At 44.6% G+C, this 16,174-nt stretch overlaps 2 protein-coding genes across 2 annotated transcripts in view; one reads left to right on the plus strand and one right to left on the minus strand.

Annotated features, from left to right (window-relative positions):
- Positions 1 to 16,174, minus strand: part of LOC147022374 (uncharacterized) — a 151,951-nt gene that overhangs the window by 14,811 nt on the left and 120,966 nt on the right. The gene's annotated exons all lie outside the window — the stretch shown is intronic.
- LOC147022375 (calretinin-like) overlaps positions 9,354 to 16,174 on the plus strand; it is a 47,729-nt gene continuing 40,908 nt past the window's right edge. Inside the window, exon 1 of the mRNA XM_085893234.1 lies at positions 9,354 to 9,506. Coding sequence (XP_085749360.1) covers positions 9,428 to 9,506 — 79 coding nt within the window. The 5' untranslated portion in view covers positions 9,354 to 9,427. The remainder of the gene's footprint in view (positions 9,507 to 16,174) is intronic.

Raw genomic sequence — 16,174 nt, forward strand, 5'->3', positions numbered from 1 at the left:
AATCTTCGATCAAGTTTTCTTTTGCGGCCATGTCCAGGGAGGTTGGCTGCAGTGCCATGGGCCTTAAACTTCCTGATAACATTGTGTACGGTGGACACAGGAACGTCAAGGTCTCTGGAGATGGACTTGTAGCCTTGAGATTGTCCATGCTTGGCTACAATCTTGTGTCTGACCTCAGACAATCCTCTGGTTTTCTTTCTTTTCTCCATGCTCATTGTACGACACACAGTGACATAAAACAGCAGAATGACTCCTTTTCAGTACTCAAACTAATTGAATGAGTGTTTTTTTTTATATTGCAGGCACCTGCAACTCACCACAGGTGAGTTAAATTCAATAATAAAGGAGAATCACCTGCATTTAATCGAATGATTTCTAACAACTTCTAAAAGGTGCCAATACTATTGTCTGGGCGATTTTAGGATTTATGTGGAATAAGCGAAGATTTAGTAAAATTTTCAGCTTTTTTTTTTGTTTTGTTCCACTGCAAACCAAAGAAATACATACGGTACGTGAATACCAAAAGAATTTTTTTATTTCATCAATTTTCTGGAAGAAATGGTGTATTATTTGCAAAAACAAGCAAGGGTGCCGATATTTTTGGTCACGTCTGTCTATTATTATTTTTACTGACGGGCACCCATGCCCTCCGCGTGGGAGCACCCTTCTCAGTTTATCGGAGCTCGGGCCGGAGTACATGCCGGAGTATGTGCACCAGAGTAAGGCTAAAGTACGTGCTCCTCTAGCCTTGGGTGGCCACTTCAGGCCAGTACTAGGGTTGGAACCAGAGGTAGAACCGGTTTTGGAACCTCTACGTTGGCCCAAGAACTGTTATTTGTCAATGTTGGAGTTTCAGTGACATCCACGTTTGCTCCATTATAAAAGTAAGATTTAGATTTCTTGAAGGGAGGGGAGAATTTTGTGAATCGTTTGAAGACTCAATTCGATCTTGTTATGCCAGTTGGATTGGACTGTCACAGAACTACCAATCATTCTTGTTAATTCAGCACCAATAGAACTGCCTTAACCTGGCACATGACATCATCTCTCTTGAAGCTTCCCCAGCAAACCAACACTCAGTGACATAATGATGTCACAATCCACATATGACAAAGAAAATGTCCTTTTGTTTTTTTTAAACATCTCAGCAAAACTTACATAAATAATGATAAACTGGAACCATGCATGGAGTGTACAAGCATTGACAGAGAATCAGATCCAAACCAGCTTACGTAATCAGTACCATCACCATTACACGCCTCCCTTCTTGGCAGACCATCAACAATCTCACAATGCTCTGTTTCAGAGATGGAGAGTGACGCAGGAGTCAGCTGAGTTCGAATCTTCATTGTTCATTCGTATGCAACACAAGGCTGCGGGGTAACACCGCTGGCTGAGGGTGCGGCTGTTCCACTGATGCGATGCCCTTTGCTGGTTCGGGCAGGAATTTGGAATTTGTTCAGGGTGCCGGCGATAGCCCGCCTACACTTCGTGAAAGACACCATCAGATTTTTAACGTCCACCCACGATTTGCTGGCATTTGCGTCCATCCGAAGGACGACACACACACGTTGATGAATCACCCTGCCTGTGAAACACCAGGATGACAGTTTATAGCTGGGTCGGGATGCAAACCAAGGATAGACAGCTGACAGGTGAGGTTGCGTACCTCTCGGCCATCGTGTTAGACCACTGAGTTCCAATGTGGAAATGAAATCGACTGCCCGAGTGGGGTACCTCCATCAGGACGATTCCAACCGTTCCAACGCATCCTCAAATCGACCCTGAGATACTGTCCACTGCACATCATCATGGATTGGATGGACCACTCTGGGCAATATCATGGCACCATGACCACCGAGCTGGGAGACCATCGGATATTGAAACTCGAGTGAAGTCGATGGCGCGATGGGAATTATTATTATGATGTCCGGCAAGCACAGGTGCGGAGTCATCAAGTCTCGGATGACATGGAATACCATGGAAGAGCAGCATGACCCCTTTCATCATTTATGGGATCCACAACAACCACACAATTTGAACGAGTTGGGAGATTGAGGAATGGCAGGGAATCCCACTTTGGATGAAACACAAAATGGCGTCTGGCTCCCAATATTAGGCATCAAAAATTCCAGGCAGTGAAGTTCCCTCTCCGAGTGATAGTTAGCATCTCCGTACAATTAATTAATTTAATTAATGTGTATGAGGTACACAGCTGCCGGTTTGCATCATTTCTGTAAGGAGGTTTGGGGGAGGGAGGGTGGTGGAGAAGTAGTGGCTGTGCTGATTAATGAATGAACTGTTGTGTTTTCCTGATGCATTGCCCCCTTTCAAACCCCCCCCCCCACTTCCACTCCTAGTAGATCAAACACTTATAAATTATGGATGAAATCAACAGGATGTTGGTACAGGTATGTAAACTGTCGTGGGAAGCAGTTTCTCCTTTCATCAGACCTGGTGGTGGAACGGTTGCAGCGTCCGCTGTGAGTTTGGGAGGTCGGGGGTTCGAACCCCGGCCGAGTCATCCCGAAGACTTTAAAAATGGTACGTGCCGCTTCCTCGCTTGATGTTCAGTGTTTAAAAAGGATAGAGCATGGACAAACAACCATAGGTCGGCAACCAGGGCCGGATTTAGGCATGGGCAAGCTGGCCAGTTGCCCAGAGACCTCCACAACCAGGGGGCCACCACATAATTCATGAAAAAAAAATTGTAAGGAAAAATGTATTTGTGAGTGTCTGAATGGTAGTTGGTAGTTAGTGGAACAGATATAAGATATTCATCTTATCTCATTCTCTATTTCATATAGAAGTTCAGATTCTTTGTTCTTGAAAAATATACTTTATGGATGACTGTAAATATGTCTTGTCACCTTTTTAGTATTCTCAGGTAGGGTGGGCCTCCACCGCTGAAGGCTGCCCAGGGGCCACCACATGTCGAAATCCGGCCCTGTTGGCAACCATTGCAGAGGTGGCCTTGAGATGCCCGATGGCCTCGTCAAAGCATACCTGGCCGGCGTCTGCCAACCCAGCAAGGCTCGTTCTTCATTCCACACTTATAACTTGGTCAGGACACCGGTACACAATGATCTACTGTTTTCACAAGATGGGTACCACATGAGATCTTCAGCTAGTAAGTGCTAGCAGATGGGAGTGGGGTGGGACAGCTCACTCAACATCTCTTCTGAAGAAGGTGGGCATGCTCAACTTAGCGACGCCCTGACTGCGGTGCACCAGGAGGGCAGTTCATAGTCGGGAGGGGACATTGGTATCGTGAGTGCACAATTAGCCTGAGTTTTCGTGTGAGCCCAGCAACACTCTCTTGATTTGGAAATCAGATCAACATCTGACCCACATGGCCACACATGGCACGTGATACAATGCAACCTGTGACCCAGACGAATGTTCAAAAGGACACCTTGGCGACCGTCACATCCACATAATCGAAGGGGTTTGTTTGTTGGATATACTGATGAAGGTAAATTGGTGCACCAAATGTTACCTGCACAATACAAATTTAGAACTTCCAAAATGAATCCATCATTTGTGACGTTTCGCTTTGGTGACAGTCAATGGGTTTAAACTGTAATAAACCTTCCGTTCGTTAAATTAAACGGAACCATTGCTTGCTTACTTGCTTATTATCCAATCATTTTATATTTTATTATTTTTGCAGTCTAACTGCTGGCTGCATCATTGCTGGGAGCACGCCTGTTCTGCTGATGCAGTGCCCCCTGTTTCCAGGAAGCTGGTACTCAGTTTGCCGAACTCGGAAGGACGACAGGCTGTCAACCCACCTGGTGTTATTTAACGGCCCGACAGGGGGCTCTAACTCAAGACCCCAAGGCAGCTACCTCAACAGTTATTCGTTAAGCCACCACCACACATCATCCAATCATGTCACCTGGTATGTCACTTATGAACTCAGCCACTTTTGTTGGTCTTCGGCCCACATTCCAAATTTCTTCCAGGTGGCCTTTATTCTTGCCATTGCCTTATCGATGGTACGTCGCCAGGTATCTCTTGGCCATTCAACCCTTCTCTTCCCATCAGGTTACCAGCATATTGCTCTTTTCGGTATATCTTTATCCTCCATGCACAACACGTGACCAATCCATCTCCACCTCCTAATTATGACCTATTTCTGTATTTTTCCTCCTTGTTAACCTTCCAACCTCCTTCTTACTCGTCATTCAGGCCAGAAGATTCTCAAGATTTTATTATGGCTGCTGCAGATGAAAGACTCCAGTTAGGATACCATATAAGCCTCCCCCAATCGGGTCGGGGAAGGTACACCAGAGTTTCTTGGAGTTCCTCGGAGAACTAAACCACCATTTCGGGTTTTTTTCTTTTCTTCCTGCACTCCAAATTTACGAACTGCATCTCAACAACATGCCTGCTGTTGGTTTAACGGTAACGGTGGCAAGCTTGGGATCCTAGGGTCCTGAGTTCAAATCCTGCCCAGCTGTTGAATTAAAACCAGGTGGGGTTGACTCGGCCTGTCATCCTTCAGAGGTCATCAAAATGAGTGCCAGCTTGTTGGTATACTCTGACGGAGTGACGACCCGTCCAGGATTGTGCCCAAGAGCCAAGGAGACTCTGCATCGGCAGCACCAACACTCTGCATCGAGTATGGTCCCAATGGATGGATGAATGAATCTCAGAGCCGGCTGGGACTTTCAGAATGCAATTTTGCATCAATAATAGGAATACAAAGTACGCTGGGCCGACATAATATTTTTGACCGAGACCTAATTTTAAAGGTCATGACCTAATTACACATATTTTAAGTTTTCTCACCAAAACACGACGAAGGTCTGTCCAATCAGAACAAAATTGCCCCTTATAGATAGTCTGGAGGAAGGCGCATGAACATCAAAGCCCTCTGAGTTAAAAGGTCAAGATCTTACACCCCAAGAACTAAACCACCGTTTAGGTTTTCTCCTTTTTTTCTGCCAATGTACGAGGACTTTCGGAATGAAATTTTGCATCAATAATGGGAATAAAAAGTATGCCATGTTGATGTAATTCTATTTGACCATGACCTATTTTTAAGGTCACGACCCAATTATAGACGTCACCATTTTTCACCAAAACTCGACCAAGGTTTGTCCGATCGGAACGGAATTGCTCTCAATAGATAGCCTCGACCCGAGAGAAATGCGCAGTTATACTTAGTTTACATCAGACCCCTGCATGTTAAAGGTCAAGGTGAAATGGCGGTCTGAAAAAAAACAAATACGCGTTCTTTTGTCATCACTAAATTTTGCCAATGTGGAATCTTAAAGACTGCTTGGCCTTCCAAGATGTCCCTGCATCATAATAGTGTACCTGCACTGATGTTGTGTACCTGGTATTTGTTTCATGTCCTTGACCCACTTTTTTCGGATTGTGACCCAATTAACAAAAATCAACTTTTTGATCATAACTTGAATAATTTCCTCTGATTTTTTAAGATGTTGAGTTTTGTGGATATATGTTAGATGGGGACACATTTTATCGATTTACACTCTATCCCGAAATGTTGAAGATCAAGGTGATATGGCGGATCAAAAAAAAAAATGCCATCATTGCATCGCGTGCCAAGGGTAAGCTGGGTGACGCGAACCCTTGGTGATCGCTTTATGATTCCAGATAAAGTATCAAGTTATTTGGTGATTTTTTTTTCCAAGATTCACATCCAAATAGGACTGAGCACATTGCTGTTAAAGATCCTCAGCTTCGTTTTGGTGTTATACTTGTTTGATTTCCAACTTTTCTTGAGTCACATGAATGCATCCCTTTACTTTTGTATATGTTGCAGTACACGTACAGTGCCTATAGAAAGTCTACACCCCGTTTCAATATTTTCACCTTTTGGTGCCTTGTAGCCTGGAATTAAATTGCATTAAATCAGACTTCATCCACCTTTATTTACACATCGTAACCCACAACTTCCAAGTGAAAAACAAATTCTACAAATTTCAGAAAACTAATTAAAAATACAAAACTAGAATATCTTGATTGGATAAGTGTCCACCCACTTGAGTTAATACTTAGTGGAAGCACCTTTGACAGCAATTACAGTTGTGAGTCTGTTGGGATAGGTCTCTACCAACTTTGCACACCTTGATTGGATAATATCTACCCATTCTTCTGTACAAAACTATTCAAGCTCAGTCAAGTTGTGTGGGGAACGTTGATGGACAACAATCTTCAAGTCATGCCACAGATTTTCAATTGGATTTATATCGGGGCTCTGACTGGGCCACTCAAGGACATTTATATTTTTGTTCCTTAACCACTCCAGTGTAGCTTTGGCTGTGTGCTTCAGGTCGTTGTTTTTCTGAAAGGTGAACTTCCATCCCAATCTCAGCTTTCTTGTAGAGGGCAGAAGGTTTTCCTCTCGGATTTTTCTGTATTATGCTCCATTTTCCCTTCGATCCTGACAAGTGTCCCCGTCCCTGCTGCTGAGAAACATCCCCATAGCATGATGCTGCCACTGCCATGCTTCACAGTTGGGATGGTGTTCTTTAGGTGATGTGCTGTGTTGGGTTTGCGTCAAACATAACGTTTTGCATTAAGGCCAAAGAGTTCCATCTTGGTTTCATCATACCATGAAACTTTTTGCCACGTGGCTTCAGAATATGGAGTGGTGTTTTTTGGATACCTCAAACGGGACTCAAGGTGAGCTTTTTGAGTAATGGCTTCCTTCTTGCCACCCTACCATACAGGCCAGACTTGTGGAGTGCTTGGGATATCATTGTCACATGCACACAGTGACCAGTCTTTGCCATAAAGGCCTGTACCTCTTTCAAAGTTGCCTCTTGGTGGCCTCTCTGACCAGTCTCTTCATTGCTTGGTCATCTAGTTTGGAGGGACGACCCAATCTTGGCAGGGTCTTGGTGGTACCATACGCCTTCCATTTCTTAATGTTTGGCTTGACAGTGCTCCAAGGGATATTCAAGGCCTTTGAAATATTTTTATACCCATGCCCTGATCTGTGCCTTTCCACAACTTTTGATATCTCCTTGGTGTTCATGGTTGAGTATTTGCTGTGAAATACACGACCCAGCAGAGGAAACCTACAGGTAAAGCTGATTTGATTGTGGAATTATCAGAATCACTCCATTTTCACACAGGTGGAGTCCAATTAACTTTGTGTGTGATTTTGAAGGTGATCCGTTACACCTGGGCTAATTTACAATTAATATTATAAAGGGGGTGGACACTTATCCAACCAAGATATTATCGTCAGGTCAGGCCAGATCAGATCTGGGACTTGCTTCAGAAACCATGCAAACCGATACGAACCTGTTTCATGGTCGGGTTGTCGGTGACAAAACCGTCTCCCCCAACAGGTTTCTTGGTGAGGAGGGTGTATGGATATGGACACCCACCAGGATTGAAAACAAAACCTGTCAAAGGGCGGAGGAGCTCCTTGTGAGCCAACGTCCATCCATATCTGGTGCCCAACTGTGTCTGCGGACGTCCTCCTGCAGTTGGGTTCCCTCTTTCTCAGAGATTAGTGGCAGGATTTCCGCTCCAGCCACCGTAAAACACTTCATTCCGCAAAACACAAAAAAAAAAAAACCGCAAAGAAAACTGAAAACCCACTCAGAGGGAGTATCTCCTGTGCTGCTGTCCTACACAGAGGATGTTGAGGTCATGGAGAGATTCACTTACCTTGGCAGTGATATTCATGTCTCTGCTGCGTGTGAGCCAGAGGTCAAGAGACGTCTGGGTCGGGCCTGGGTAGTCATGGATTCACTGGATCATGGGGTGTGGCGCTGCCGGTACCTGTGCAGGAGGACGAAAGTCTGAGTCTTCAGGTCCTTGGTGCTTCCAGTCTTGCTCTATGGATGTGAGACTTGGACTGTAACCAGGGATCTGAGATGGAGACTTAATTCCTTTGGTACCAGGTATCTTCAGAGAATCCTTGGCTATTGCTGGTTGGACTTTGTGTCCAACGAGCGGTTGCTAAGAGAGACTCAAATGAGATTTGTTACCTGCATAGTCCTTGAGTGTCAGCTGCGGCTGTATGGACATGCGGCTCATTTTCCTGACACATCCTGCTCACGAGATTCTCTGATGCAATGCCCCCTGTTATCAGCACAGTGGTACTCATTTCACTGACCTCAGAAGAATAGCAGGCTGAGTCAACCCACTTGGTGTTAATTCAACAGTGAAAAAAACAGGGGCTTGAACTCAAGAGCTCGAAGATCTGAAGCCAAGCACCATGAACCAACAAGCCAACACCAGGCTTGTGTGACTACATTGCGAGATAGTATATTCACACACAGGGCTGAGAGGATGCTCGACTGGTACGCCCACTTGCCTCAAAGCTGTCTAGTGTGGGTTTGAATCCCGGCCCAGCTATAAACTGTCATCCTGGTGTTTCGCGGGGCGAGCCATCAATGTGAGTGCCGTCCCTCGGATGGACGTTAAACTGGACGTTCCGCATTAGTTGCATTAGTTGGTGGACGTTAAACCTCCACGGTTTTCTTCGCGAAGTGTCGGCGACCTATCTTCGGCACCCTGAACAAATTGTCTGCTCTGCCTGCGAGGACGGCAATGGCAACCGCTCCGTGCTGCACATTATTTGTCGCAATTGTGAACCGCGCGGTGATTGTGCGGCTAATGGCTGTTTACTTGCTGCCCAGCCCGCACTCAACGGAAAGGTCGTCCATTTCCTTTGTACGATCCTCACCTCTCGTGGAAAAGAGATCTGAAGGTCGAGAGGCGCCTTCCGTTTAGTGAATATTTAAAACTCTCCAACCGATATGAAAGTTCCTCTAATGGGCCGCTCGGTCGGTGGGCAATCCACGGAAGAAAGGTGAGATCGGCATGCATTATGTGTGGTCACCCACAGCGACCTAACACCATGGCAGACGAGTCGACCCTAATAGCCTATAGCTCTAAACCCAGGACGCTCGCATTTCAGGCCCAGGGATCGACCACAGATAATTCCGTTTGAAAGCAGATATGTCATTAATGTGGTGAACGGGTATTCATAGGACCATCTGGTTGGTGAGTGTCACATCATGATCTCAGTGGGTTTCGGAACTACGTGATACGGTCACATTACAGAACTACCGAACAAATAAGGGTGGTCAAGCTCGTCGTTCAATTTGTTCGCTGCGGCCAGGAAACCTGACCATTTAAATGATCGGATAATTGTCAATTGTTTCTGTGGCCACCGTTACCATCACCACATCCACCGTCATCGCCAACCGCTGGGTGCTCCGCATGGGAACAAGCACGGCCCATTTTGTGTGGCACGCGACGACTCCAAGATTTTACACCACGCCTTCCAATTCCACGGTTGGTCAGTGGAACCTGACTGATGCATGTTTAATGTTATTATCACACAATCGCTTAATGAAGCAGTACATAAGACACCGAGACACACAGCACTGGAGGGACACCCACGAGAGCGCACAGAGACAAAATGGCAAACTCCTACTTTCAGTTGAGTGAAGTATCAGCGACGCAATTTTTGACCACCTGGAGTCGTTACGACGTCGACGGTGAGCGGTGATTATGCAGTGAGCGTGCGTGAGTCAGTGGACGATGAGTGCGCATTGAGTGTAAGCGTGATACTGTGAGTTTACCTGAACAGGTGCGTGTAAGGTCGTGTGGCGAATCTTGGGAGGGGTCATTGTCCTCGAGTGGCCTTATATACAACACAACAAGAAGAAAGACAGACAGCTTAATTCAGCGTGGGTTCGTCACATCATCAAAGCCATCGCAGAGGCGATGTTTGGCAGCCTTGGTGCTCTAAGTCTGGGAGGTCGGTAGGTTGGTTCAGGTAGTTCAGGTCTTGATTGAAAAGGTGAGCGGCAGTCCAACAGAACAGTGCACAGGAAGCGAGCGCACTCACCTGTCAAGTCTGGTTCGATCTCAGAATCGATCCCGGCACCGATTATAAACGGTCGGATCGGTCCTTCGCAGGCAGGTGCGATCACAAAGTGCGCCACCATCCCTCGGATGAACATTAAGCCGGGTGTTCCGTCTGCTGGCATTAGCTGGTGGGCGTTGCATCTCGTGGTGTCTTTTGTGGAAGAGTAGGCGAGTTATCGCCGGAACCCCGAACAGATTACTTTCAGTTGAGTGAAGTCTTCTCCAAACAATCACCTTCAGCGACCGTCAAGCCGGTTCGCGAAAGACTTGGGCCGAAAGACGCGAAAGAATTGGATCGAATGTTTTGATAATTTATCTTTTTCGATGATGTTTCTCCAAAGTTCAAAGATTATATCTGCAACGGAAAGTTAAAATCTCTAAACGGAATGAATTGTTCGTTTTGATGCTCTGAGGCTTTCCACCATGGTTCGAATCTTCTTGGAACGAAGTCCTCCCAGGTCCAAAAGTATCCCACCATGTCTACCTCCGCCACCGAAGGTGAAGGAGGTGATGTTTTCACCCCTTTCTGTCGATTTGTTTCCTGCAAAATCCAAAGATTTCTCAAATATATTGGTTCGTCGATTTCGTTATTCTGTTTGCTTATCGCCTGCAGGTCACGATTCGAAACTGATCGTCATGAAACTTTATAAGGTTGTGGAGATGGTTTGCACGAAGAGCCTATTGATTTTGAGGTCAAAGGTCATCTTAAGGTCAAATTTCTAAAATCGTCATTTTTCATCCGATTGACTTGACATTTTAACAAGATTTGCATATTGCGTCACTGGATTGGGAAACCAACTCGTTTTGAGGTCAAATGGTCAACACAAGGTCGAACTTCCAAATTCATCAATTTTTATCTGAAAAATCATCAATTTACATCCGATTGACTTGATAATAATTAAACAGCAATTTCAGAGTACGTCACTGAATTGGGAAAACAAGTATTATTGAGGTCAAAATGTCAAAGGTCAACACAAGGTCAAACTTCTAAATTCATCAATTTTTATCTGAAAAATCGTCAATTTACATCCGATTGACTTGATAATTAAACAGCCATTTGAGAGTACGTCACTGAATTGGGAAAATAACTATTATTGAGGTCAAAATGTCAAAGGTCAACACAAGGTTAAACTTCTAAAATCATCAATTTTTATCTGAAAAATCGTCAATTTTCATCTGATTAACCTGAAAATTAAGCAGCAATTTCATAGTACATTATTGAATTTGGAAAATAACTATTATTGAGGTCAAAATGTCACAGGTCAACACAAGGTCAAACTTCTGAAATCATCAATTTCAATCTGAAAAATCAATTTTCATCCGATTGACCTGAGCTTTGATTAAGATTGTCAATTTTAATCTTAATGAAATGGACAATTTGATGTATCCATGGCAACCTTTCGAGAGGAGGGTGGATTTTTCAGGCATCGTGCTCTGCACAACGTCTTTTTCTTGTTTGTTTGTCTTTGTGCAGGATATCTCAAAAAGTTGTGGACGGATTCAGATTAAATTTTGTGGGCAAGTTGAGTGGGTGACAAGGACGAACTGATTAGATTTTGGTGAATATCCAGATCCGGCGACAAGAATTTTAAAAGCGATTCTTCACCATTGAGAGATAGGGCCAAAAACGATATATAACATGATATCTTAAAAATGTATTGGGCCCGATGTGTTCTTATGGATTAGGCATTACGTGGTCGAGGTTTGCGCTCGACCAAGTGCCCTTGTAGTTGTTGTTTTTACTCGGATCATATTTCGAGGACCAAGTTGTGTTATTTTTCACAAATAGTTTTGTTCTCCTGTCTTTGTTCCATCGGCTCTTTTAAGCATTGTCATTGAACCCTCGGGTTGTTGTTTATTCTAACATTCCCTGATGTTGCTCTCACAATCTCAGTGAGGTTCTGTTTTATCTTTACACTATTCTGACGATAACTGATGCAACATCAGCATTGCTCAGATCCCATGTTTTATTGACTGCTTGACTTCCCCATTGTCTTGACTCCTCAACTTCTATGATTCAATGTTTTCTTGACTGTTCAACTTCCATGTTTTCTCTACTCCTCAGCTTCTAGGTTCTCTTGACACCACAGTTTTGGAGTTCTCTTGCTCTTCGATTCAAGGTTTATTGACTCCTCGACTTCCACCTTCTCTTAACTCGTCAACTTCTCGAGAAGTGATTTTTTTTACATCTCGAGAAGTGATGATGCTTACTGTTTCAACATTGCAGAAGCTGCACGTGTCCGATTGAATAAGTCCTGCCATCTACTTAAAGCCTTTGTTGTTGTGTCTCTGACCTTGCGCATTTATTATTTCTGGTTAGCTCCTCCACCGAAGGTTGATGCAGGTTTTGTTTTAATCCCCGTTTGATTGTTTCTCTGTCTGTGAGCAGGATATCTCGATAAGTTATGTACCGATTTGGACAAAACTTGGTGAACACGTTGGGTGTGTGACATTGACAAATTGATTATATTTTGGTGAAGAACCAAATCCGGATGCTCAATTTTTAAATTACCGAAGTGATTCTTCACCATTGAGAGATTGTGTCAAAAACGATACATAGTATGATATTTCAAAAAATGGTGGACGGATTATTGCAAAACTTGGGGGATGATTTGGGTCGGTGATGAGAACAAGCCGTTTAAATCTTGGTTCAGGTTTGGATGCTGATCCGGCCTACCAGTGGGAATCGGTGGGAAACAAAATGTAAAGTGTTCAACCTGGTGAAGCCCGAGTGCTGTTCTTGTTTCCCAAGTTCTGAAATAAATGCTGCATTTTAATTATTTGCAGATAAAAGCGCAAACGGACCCCCAAATTGTTCACGTCCTTCCTCACAGAAAGGGGATTGTGGGGACCTCACTCAGAAATTTTCAAGTTTGCATGCAGCCCAGAGGTAGCGCATTCACCTTTGAGCTTTTTCTTATAATCCGATTTCGTATGCAGCACATGGTTGCGAGTCGCATCATTTGCTAGAGGTTGGGCTGCCGCTGATGCATTGCCCCCTGTTGGTTGGAGAAGTAATTTTAAATGTGTTCAGGATGTCGGTGATAACTCAACAACTGTCACGAAGGGCACAGTTGGGATCTTGAGCATCCACCGACTAATGCTGGCAGACGGGACGTCCAGTTTTATGTCCATCCGAGGGACGGCACACACATTCATGAATCGGCCTGCTTGCGAGCTGTCCAGTCTGGGTTTGATTCCCAACCTGACGATACACTGTGACCCCGATGCGACCTAACAGCACATTGGATCCCAGACGGAGTTTACAGTCCATGGGATGCGATGTGAAGCTGAGGATCCACTTGCCGACTTTAACTTGTGCACATGAAAGACCCAATGGTGTCTTTGGAAAAAAGTATGTCATTGTGGGCAGGTGCTCTCAACCAAATATATAATTCTACTCTGAGTACCACTGGAAGATGAAGGCAAACCACCCACTTCCTTCAATTCTCCTGCTTTCCTTCCTGAAAGTCCCTGTAATGTCCATCTTCTCCTCGCCATGTTCCCCGTCCCATCCCCATCCCTCTCCCTTCCACAGTTCACCTGTGTCTGTTCCCCAATGTTTTGTCCCTTCCACTCCCACCCCTCTTGTCTCATGCCTCCTTGCTGTGAGTTGTGTGTTAGCTCTCATACGAGCCTCGACCAAGGTATACAAAAAAAAAAAAAAAAAAAAAAAAAAAAAAAAAAAAAAAAAAAAAACACCCACTAAATTAACCAGAAGGGCACTTGGGAGAGCACATAACTCCGGCAGGCTGAACAATTTTCGTTTTGTATCCCACTAATCGGCCGGATCTGGATCCGGACCTGAACCAAAATGCAATCAGCTTGTTGTGGTCATCCAACCAACTCATCCACTAAGTTCTGTCATAACTCATCCACAACTTTTGGAAATATCATGTTATATATCGTTTTTGGTTCCTCTCTCAATGGTGAAGAATCGCTTGAAAATTTTTGAAAATATTCTTGCTTCTGGATCTGCATCTTCACCAAAAGAAACACAATTCTTCCTCGTCGTATACCCACCCTGTCCAACAAGTTTCGCTTGAATCCGTCCAAAACTTTTTGAGATATCTTGATCATCATCATCATCATCATCATCATCATCATCATCATCATCATCATCATCATCATCATCATCATGCCGTTTCCCTGCTTGCATGTGTAAGCTGTGGTTCATCTAACGGCTGCTTTCCAGGCAGGTGCACGATCCCTTGCTCACCCTCTTGCTTGACCTTTCACTCGAAGATCATCTCTCAGCAACGCATCCCATGTTTTCCTCGGACGGCCTCTGGCTCTTCTTCGATTCACATTCATATTTATACACCTCCTCACACAACTACCCGCCCACATCCTTTCCACATGTCCGAACCATCTCAACCTACCCGTACACATAACCTCACTAATGCTTTCTATACCTAACCTATCTCTTAATTCTACATTTGATTTGCTGTCCTTCAGTGTCACATCACACATCCATCTCATCGTTCTCATTTCATTTCGTTCACACCTCCGCTCATCCTCCTGTTTGATCACCCATGTTTCGCTGCCATACAACATCATGCTTCTAACGCAAGCTGCATAAAGTTTTCCCTTTAATCGGAGAGAGGTCCCTCTTGATGTCAATTGGGGTAACGACTCCCTAAACATCCTCCAGCCACTTCTAATTCTTGCAATCACTGCTGCCTCCACACAACCACCTGTACTAATCATATCACCAAGGTAACATAATTTATCTACACATTCCAGAGATATATCCCCATCAACTAACCTTTCCACTTCAACTGGAGTCACTTGTTTACCTGTGCAAACAAGTCAGGAACCACCTGCAGTCTTCCCCTGATGCCACCACACCTCTTGTGCACCCAGCAGTTGTAGGATTTACACAATATTGAATTGTTACCAACACCTTTTCTACAGCCAGCAAAGGACCACCTCCCTCTAATTTTCCACACTTCCTTCTCCTGCACCACTAATCAGTTCTTTCGTTTTCCCCGTATTCACTGTCAGTCCTCTGGCCTCCATTCCCTCCTTCCACACTGTAAATTTACCCATTACCTCTTCCACACTGCCGGCTATCAGCACGAGATCATCAGCATACAGGAGTTCACAGGGTGAGCCTCCTCAATCCCTGTGATTATAGCCTCAAGAACCACGATGAACAGGAATGGGCTCAAGACTGAATCCTGATGAACACCCACTTTCACTTCAAAATCCTCACTGCACCCAATTTACCCTCACAGAGGTTTTTGGGCCATCATACATTGCCATGACTACCCTAACTAACCAATCCTCCACACGTAACTTTCTCATGGACCATACAGGTGTATGCGCCATATACCATTTTTAACCCCATCTCCAAATAGTGAATAATCACTTTATGACTGTAATGTCCGAATTGGGATCTTCTCCAAAATCTTATCAATACGTCCTCGTCACACACCCAAACCGTCCACCCAAATTTCATCCGAACCCGCCCACAACTTTTCCTGTTCGCTCCATGATATTTCAAAAGGTTCAAGATGCATGATGCCAAAACTATGTGGATGAGTTGGGTCGGTGACAAGAACAAGCCGATTCGATTTTGGTTCAGGTCCCGATGCAGATCCGGACAAACATTGAGATACAAAACGTAAGTTGTTCAACCTGGCAGAGGTATTCGCTCCACCGTGTGCCGTTCTAGTTTGATTCGTCGTGCTCAGGTTCAATTCTTCACTTTCAAAGGTTTCCAAAATGGATCCTTCTGCTTTTTCCCCCCCCACAAAATCTCTCCGTGACCTCTTCAGCGTCGCGTCTTTGTCATAATCAATGTACATTCACGTAATCCTGAGCAGTCGATTCATTGACATCGGGCATCTGATCTACATGTTCAGGCGTCTCGGCACCATGAATGTTCCATCACATTCACACGATGCCACAGTTGGTGCTGGGAGCAGGTTCAGCAAGGAAACTTGTTTGGAAGCCATGTTTCATCGCATAGTTGCCAAGTCCAATTAGTCCGACAGGATGGTGCGGAGCTAGCGCACTTACTTCTAAGCCGTCCTGTGTGGATTCGATCGCCGACCCGACACCAGACTTCTCGGGCGGGGCAGAGGTGGTACAACAACACAACACAACAAAGCAAATTAACCCTTCACTTCTGCTATATATCCCTCATTATCTACTTTCTATTTAGTTATATTTTCCAACCAATCTACAGGGGCTGTCACACCTTGACGTTTTAGCCAGCGTATGGCAACGTATCAAAATGTATGTAAAACGCAAGCGTACGCTGAACTATTGATGTTTTTTTTTAAGC

This window comes from Eptatretus burgeri, chromosome 8 (assembly GCF_056783735.1).
Source record: "Eptatretus burgeri isolate ZD-2024b chromosome 8, Ebu_testis_v1, whole genome shotgun sequence".
Lineage (NCBI taxonomy): Eukaryota > Metazoa > Chordata > Myxini > Myxiniformes > Myxinidae > Eptatretus > Eptatretus burgeri.